General features: G+C 24.0%; 1 protein-coding gene across 7 annotated transcripts in view; it reads left to right on the forward strand.

Annotated features, from left to right (window-relative positions):
- LOC117174290 (catenin delta-2) overlaps positions 1-7,318 on the forward strand; it is a 122,607-nt gene that overhangs the window by 65,266 nt on the left and 50,023 nt on the right. For 4 of the 7 annotated variants that reach the window (XM_033363251.1, XM_033363250.1, XM_033363247.1 and 1 more), the window contains 2 exons: positions 2,337-2,462; positions 2,536-2,595. In XM_033363251.1, the coding sequence (XP_033219142.1) occupies positions 2,337-2,462; positions 2,536-2,595 (186 nt within the window). The remainder of the gene's footprint in view (positions 1-2,336; positions 2,463-2,535; positions 2,596-7,318) is intronic. The other 3 variants (XM_033363249.1, XM_033363253.1, XM_033363254.1) reach the window with 1 other exon arrangement.

Here is a 7,318-nt window from a genome sequence, read left to right on the forward strand (position 1 = left end):
ATCTCTATCCCATCCACACACTACTCCTTTCCCCTGCCGAGTGAGTCACGCCTACCCCGAAAGGGAAATGGCTTAATGGTGTAATAATAATAATAAAAAAGTTTTGCGGCCACTCTGGTATAATATTTTTTCTAGTAATTTATTTGCCTTGTATTTCTATTTCTTTTTTTTTGTAGTCGCTTCCTACTGTGGATTATATTTTTAGTTTACAAATTTTATCATTTGGTTGACAGTTCAATCATATTTTTGGGGTGAGGATTCAATTATTTTATTGAGAATTCGTCTTTATTTATTGCTTTTAACTTTTTTTTTTTTTGCTTCAAATTAAAATCCCTTTTGTTTGAAATATATTTATATATCTAATATTTCATTATTCGCTGAAATCGGTTTTGATTTAATTATTGATGGTCAGGATAAATTGATAAAATGATGAAAAGATTTTAAATATTTTAAGGTATTTTTAAAATACCTTGGCATTTTAAAGAACTTTAAAAAATTTTAAAGGATTGGAAATATATTAAGTTATTTTAGAATATCGCAAGTAATTTTTAATTGATTTCAGCAATTTAATGGGATTGCAAAGGACTTTTGCAATATTTTAGGGTATTTTAAAAGATTCCAAGGAATTTCTAAGAGACTTAAAAGTTTTCAAGGGATTTCTAAGGGGTTTAATAATTTAAAGGGATTTTACAATTTTTGTTTCAAAACATATAATATTTTTATTTTATAATTTTAGTTTCAAAGATTTTAAGAAATTTCCAAATATTTTTTTCCATTCATTTAGAATTCGTCCTGAATTTTTTCATATTTTTTAATTGGCTTCCATTCACTTTATTGCTTTTTAAATTTAGCTTGATTTTTTATGAATTTCATCAATTTCTTATTTGCTTGAAATTCACTCAAATTTGACTGAAATCAATGGAATTTTGTCGATTTTTACAAAAAATTCCATTTCATCAAAATTCTTTTAAATTGATTTATAATAATTAGTCACTTTTTTTGTTTGAAATTAGTAGTGTTTCTAAGATTTGAATTTAATTCAATGGATTTTTCTGAATTAAAATTTTTTTTTCTTTAATTGATCCTCAAGTCTTTTAAACTTACCTTAAATTGGAAAGACTTTCGTCCAATTCTTTTGAATTCCCTTGAATTTTTCTAAGCTCTTTTCAAAATTTTCTGAATTTAATGAAGCCTTGTCATATTTTTAAATTGTTTTCAATTCATTTGAATTCTTTTTAATTCTAGTAGTGAATTTTTTCTTTTTACTTTTCAATGAATTTCAAGAGAAGAAAAAAGAATCCGAAAGATTTTACGGCTCTTGTTCTAATTATGCAGAATTTAATTTAAAATTTAGGAAAAATTCCAATAATTTAAAAAGATTTTGTGAAATTTTGTAAAAGATATTAATTTTTCTTTTTACTTTTTAATTAATTTCAAGAGAAGAAAAAATAATTCGGAAGATTTTAAGGCTATTGTTCTAAATCTGCAGAATTTGTTTTTAAATTTAGGAAAATATTAAGAAATAATGATAAATTTCATAATATTTCAAAAATTTTTAAACCAAACGTAAATGTTTGAAGATTTCGAAAGTCTTTAAGAATTTTGAAATTCGTCTTTTTTGGTTTTATTCGACTGTCAATTCACATTTTTTTTCTCAATAGTTTAGTATTTTGTTGTAAATTCGTCTTTTTTTAAAATTGAAAATCAATTTTTGCGGTAAAAAAATGTATGGGTATAAAACTCAATTATTTGTTAAAAATGATTTTTACTGTTGAAAATTCATATTTTCGAATTTAAAATTGAACTGTTTGTTTTAAAATTAACTTTTTTTGTTAATTTATATCCTCGGGTTAAAAAATTAAACTGTCTATTGTAGAAATAAAAACGTAATATTTTTATTTTTTAAAAATTAAAAATGCAACGACATAGTTGAAAAATACTATTTTTGGTGTATGATTGAACTATTTTGTTAAAAATTTGCCTTTTTAAAAAAACTTAAACAAAGTCTAGATTTTTGAAGATTTTAAAGCAAAATTTAGAAGCGTTCTAAGAGTTTTGAAATGTTTCAAATTAAAAAAAAAGTTTTCTTAAGATTCATGGGAAAATTGATTCTAAAGTCTTTTAAACTTGCCTTAAATTCTCACACATTTCGTCAAATTCTTTTGAAATCCCTTGAATTTTTCTAAGCTCTTTTCAAAATTAATTATAATTGGCCTCGAGTTGTTTTGAAGTCTTATGATTTATCCTGAATTTGTTACCCTTTGAGCATAGAAAAAAAAAAGTATTTTATGGGTCTGTGAGGCCTGAAATTACCATGAAATTTTTGATTGTTACAGATTATTTGCGAAAAGGAGCTCCATACGTCGAAGGAGGATACAACGATATAGATCCAGGTTTGAATCCTGCCCTGCAGGATAACTATCGTATCACGCCGAGCCCTGGAGGTCCTGGAGATCAATATGGTAAGGAACCCGCATAGAATTTCATGCAAGGCTAGCGAATTATTTTTTTTCAATTCCTTTTGATTTATCGTAGATCAAGTGAGTAATTCCTGGAATATGGACGATTCTGGCGAGCCCTCGCAACACCCACATGGTAAGACTATAGCACTCATCGTGCTTTCAATTAGTTTTACTTTCACGATGTTGCGTACTCCAGAATACTGTATCAAATTCCAGTAATTATTTAGCTTCAAAGCCGGAAGGCTTTCAGATTATCGTAAAGTTTTCAATTTTTCGAATTGCGAGGGCTTTTTGATCGAAGGCGTTTTGACGGCGGCATATATATTTTTTTTTTAGGTGAAAGTTTGTGCTTCATCATCTAAAGTGCATTCAAATTTGAATGCACTTTAAGGATTTATAGCTTAAGCTGTATGAAAATTTTTTTCAAAAGTCGATTTGAATATTTTAAAAGGTTTACGTACTTGGTGTTTTTTACATTTTTTTTCAATAGAATACGAATTTACAATTTCCCGTTCTGCTTATCAGTCAATTTTGAGAGTCTAAAGTGTGAAAATATTCTTTAATATTATTCCAATTTAGGAGGTGACAATTTCAAAGAGATTAAAGTTTTTTTCGATTGTTGCTCAAATTTAAAGAAAATTTAAAGAAATGAAAATTTGACAAGCACGGATATTTATTAGTATACAAAATTGGGAAAAGAACCGAATTAAAAGTTATCGTGATTAAAATAAATCATTGAATTTGGAATGGATCTAAATTAGGCAACCTTACACATTTCAAAACATCTGAAGTATATTCCTTAATATATGCGTTTTAAAAATTAATTTTGTTCCAATTAGAACCGAATTTCAATAATTAAACATGGGGGGGAAAAGTTAAGTTGAAAACCAAAATTTTAATTAAAACAGTTTGAAATTGAACAATCGGAAATTCCAAGCTTCTAAAACTAAATAATTTCAGAACTAAATATTTCAAATGATTTGTTTTTCAGATTTTATAATTTACTTAAATTTAGAAACCTTAATTATTCAAGATTGAATGTTTTGGCATTTCAATTTTTTGAAATTGAACAATTTCAAATTACACATGTTCAAAATTAAATAATTTGATATCGAAAGCATTTTAAATTGAAAAAGTTGCGATCGAAAACGTTAAAAAAGGTTTGGTTTCAAATTTTAAATTGGAATACTCAACAATTTGACCAATTAAAATTAAAATAGTACCTTTCGAATATATAAGTTTTGATTGCCCTACATTTAAATTTGTAAATTTTGTATATTTTAAAATTCTTTGATATTAAATATCAAACTATTGAATTCTTACGATTTCTTATTGTTCAATTTGAAACGTTTAAACTGTTTACATTTGAAGGCCTAAACTTAAATATGTTATAATTTTGTATATTTTTATATAACATATAATTTTTTATAATTTACGGATTCAAATTTTATAAATAGGACTATTTTTAAATTACTCTATTTTTAGTTGAGGGCTTTTCAAATTGAATAAATTTCAATTAAGTCAAATTAAAATTTTTAATACTTTTCGTTTAGAGATGGTGTAATGTTGAATTTCTTGTTTAATTTCTTTTGCATAGATTGCTTCGAAAATTAATTTTTATAAAAATTAGCGTTTTCATTTAAACTAGTTTAATCTTTGATAACGAATTTCTAGATGTTATTTTAATATTATAGAATGTTAGTTAGAATACAAAAAATACTAATTCTAGGTTTGCTACAAGACTTGAATGACCTGGAAATGTCATGGAATTTTGAAAAAATGATGGAATTTGTTTAGTTGCACCTATTTCATCGTCTTAATAATTAGATTAGTACTTTACTACAAATTTAAAATTTTCGAGTTTATAAGAGTTAGACTTTTTTACTAACTAAAAAAGTCGTTATGGCAAGATAAATTTAATACAATTGAATTTTATAAAACCTTTTAGCACTTATTTGATTAATTCTGTAACAAATTACATCAAAAGAAATATGACTATAATTCCGTAATTTTTAAAAAAATGTTATGCTTACTTATTTCGTTTGATTTAATGCTATAATAAATATTTAGAATTCTATAATTATTGAAAAGTCCTTTAGATTTTAGTTGATTAATATGTTACGAACAGTAGAATGTGTTGATATTGGCTGGATTTTTAAAAAAGTAGACCAGAAAAATCCTGAACAAGTCATGGAGTTTTGAAACCAGCCTTTTGTAGAAATCCTGAATTTGCAATTAATTTAATTAATAAGATAAAGCAATTATGTAAATTTGTAAACCATTAACCATGGTGTTTACTGATCTGGGAAAACTGTAATTTTCAGGGAATTTAGATAAACCTGGAAAAATCTGGAAATGTAAGGGATTTTTTTTTTAAAGTGAGGGCATTTTTTCCATAGCGTGATTTAATTTTTTTTTTTAATTGTAATATAAAATTGAATAGCAATGTTTTTTTCATGTATAAAAGTAGTTTTATTACTCGACTCAACTGTTTTCAGATGAAAATTGATCCTGTTTAGTTGAAAATTCAACAGTTTGATTAACATTTTGTTCTCCATTCATAGAAAAATCGTTTCCATCTGAAAATTTTACTCTTGTTGAAAATTCGTCTTGTTTAAGTTGAATTCAACTGTTTTCGATTTAAAATTAAAATCTTTTTGAGTTGTTGAAGATTAATCATTTTAGTTGAAGATTTATCTTTTTTGTTTAAAATGAAACCATTCCAGTTGAAGAGTTATCTTTTTAACTGAAAACGTAACTGTTTCAATTGAATATTTTATAATTTTATTCAAAAATTTGTCCTTTTGGTAGGACATTAATTTTTTTAACTGGAAATTTTACTATTTAATTTTTGGTTGTAAATGTATATTTTTTAGTGGAAAATTCATGGTCTGTCTTGAAAATTCATCATTTTAGTATAAATTAGATAATTTTCTGGACTGAAAATTCATCTTTCTGGTTTAATATTTAACTATTTCAGTTGAAGATTTATTATTAAACTTGAAAATTTGTCTTGATTGTTTAAAATTAGACTTCCAGTTGAACATTCATCATTTTATTTAAAAATTCATAAGTTTGGTTAAAAATTGATTTTTTTTGTTGAAAATTCACGTGTTTTGTTGATAAATCGTTTTTTTTTTTTTGTAGAAAATTAATCTTCTTTTTCGAAAATTCAACTTGATATTTGAAAGTTTATCTTTTTGATTGAAAATTGAAGTATTTCAATTAAATATTCATAATTTTAGTTGAATACTAATCTTTTTGATTTAAAGTTAATCTTTATCAAAATTAATTTTTTAGTTAAAAATTCAATATTTGAACTGAAAATTCATCTTTCTGATTGTAAATTCGTTGTTTTTTTGCTGACAATTAATTTGTGCTAATGGCAATTTAACTATTCTAGTTGAAACTTTCTGTTTTGTTGAAATTTCTATTTTTTTTTTTTACTGAAAATTTAACCATTCCAATTGAATATTCCATAACTTTAGTTGAAAATTCATCTTTATGATTGAGTTTCTTAATTCAAAATTTAACTATTTAATTTTTGGTTGAAAGGTGACCTTCTTTAGTTGAAATTGCGTGTTTTTCAGAAATTAATCTTCATGGTTGAAAATCCATATTTTTTGTTTCAAATTCAACCATTCCAGTAGAAGAGTTATCATTTAAACTGAAAATGTAACTGTTCCAATTGAATATTTTATTGAAAAATTCGTCTTCTTGTAGAACATTAACTTTTTCAACTGAAAATTTAACTATTGAATTTTTGGTTGTAAAAGTATATTTTTTAGTAGAAAAATCATGTACTTTATTGAAAATGTATCATTTTAGTATAAATTAGATAATCTTCTAGGCTGAAAATTCATATTTTTGGTTTAGTATTTTATTATTTCCGTTTATGATTTATCATTTAAATTGAAAATTCATCTTGATTGTTTGAAATTCAATTTGAACATTCATAATTTTATTTAAAAATTCATTAGTTTGGTTAAAAATGGATTTTTTTGGTTGAAAATTCACGTATTTTGTTGATAAATTGTTTTTTTGTTTGGTAAGAAATTAACCTTCTTTTTCGAAAGTTAAACTTGATGTTCGAAATTTATCTTGTTGATTGAGAATTTAAGTATTACATTTAAATATTCATAATTTTAGCTGAAAACTAATCTTTTTGGTTTAAAGTTTAATCTTTTCTCAAAATTAATTTTTTAGTTAAAGATTTATTATTTGAACTGAAAATTCGTTTTTTTTTTTATGACAATTAACTTTTTCTACTGAAAATTTAACTATTCTAGTTGAAATTTTCTGTTTTGTTGAAATTTAAATTTTTTGTTGCTGAAAATGTAACTACTCTAATTGAATATTCCATAAATTTCGTTAAAAATTCATTTCTATGACTGAATTTCTTAACTAAAAATTTAACTGTTTAATATTTCGTTGAAAGATTGCCTATTTTAGTTGAAATTGCCTGTTTTTTTTTTTTAGAAATTAATCTTCATAATTAAAAATGAATCTTTTTGGTTGAAAATTAATCTGTTTTGTTTAAAATTCGACAATTCCAGATGAAGAGTTATCATTTTAACTGAAAATGTATCTTTTGGTTGAAAGTTGACCTTTTTTAGTAGAAAATACATGTACTTTATTGAAAATTCATCTTTTCAGTAGAAATGAAATAATCTTGTAGGTTGAAAATTCATCTTTCTGGTTGAATATTTAACTATTTCAATTATTTCATCATGTATTTTGTTCAAAAATTGTTGTTTTTATTTTGTAGAAAATTAATCTCGTTTAAGAATTAATCTTGATGTTCGAAAATTCATCTTTGTGATTGAAAATTTAAGTATCTTAAATAAATATTCATC

This window comes from Belonocnema kinseyi, chromosome 6, assembly GCF_010883055.1.
Source record: "Belonocnema kinseyi isolate 2016_QV_RU_SX_M_011 chromosome 6, B_treatae_v1, whole genome shotgun sequence".
Lineage (NCBI taxonomy): Eukaryota > Metazoa > Arthropoda > Insecta > Hymenoptera > Cynipidae > Belonocnema > Belonocnema kinseyi.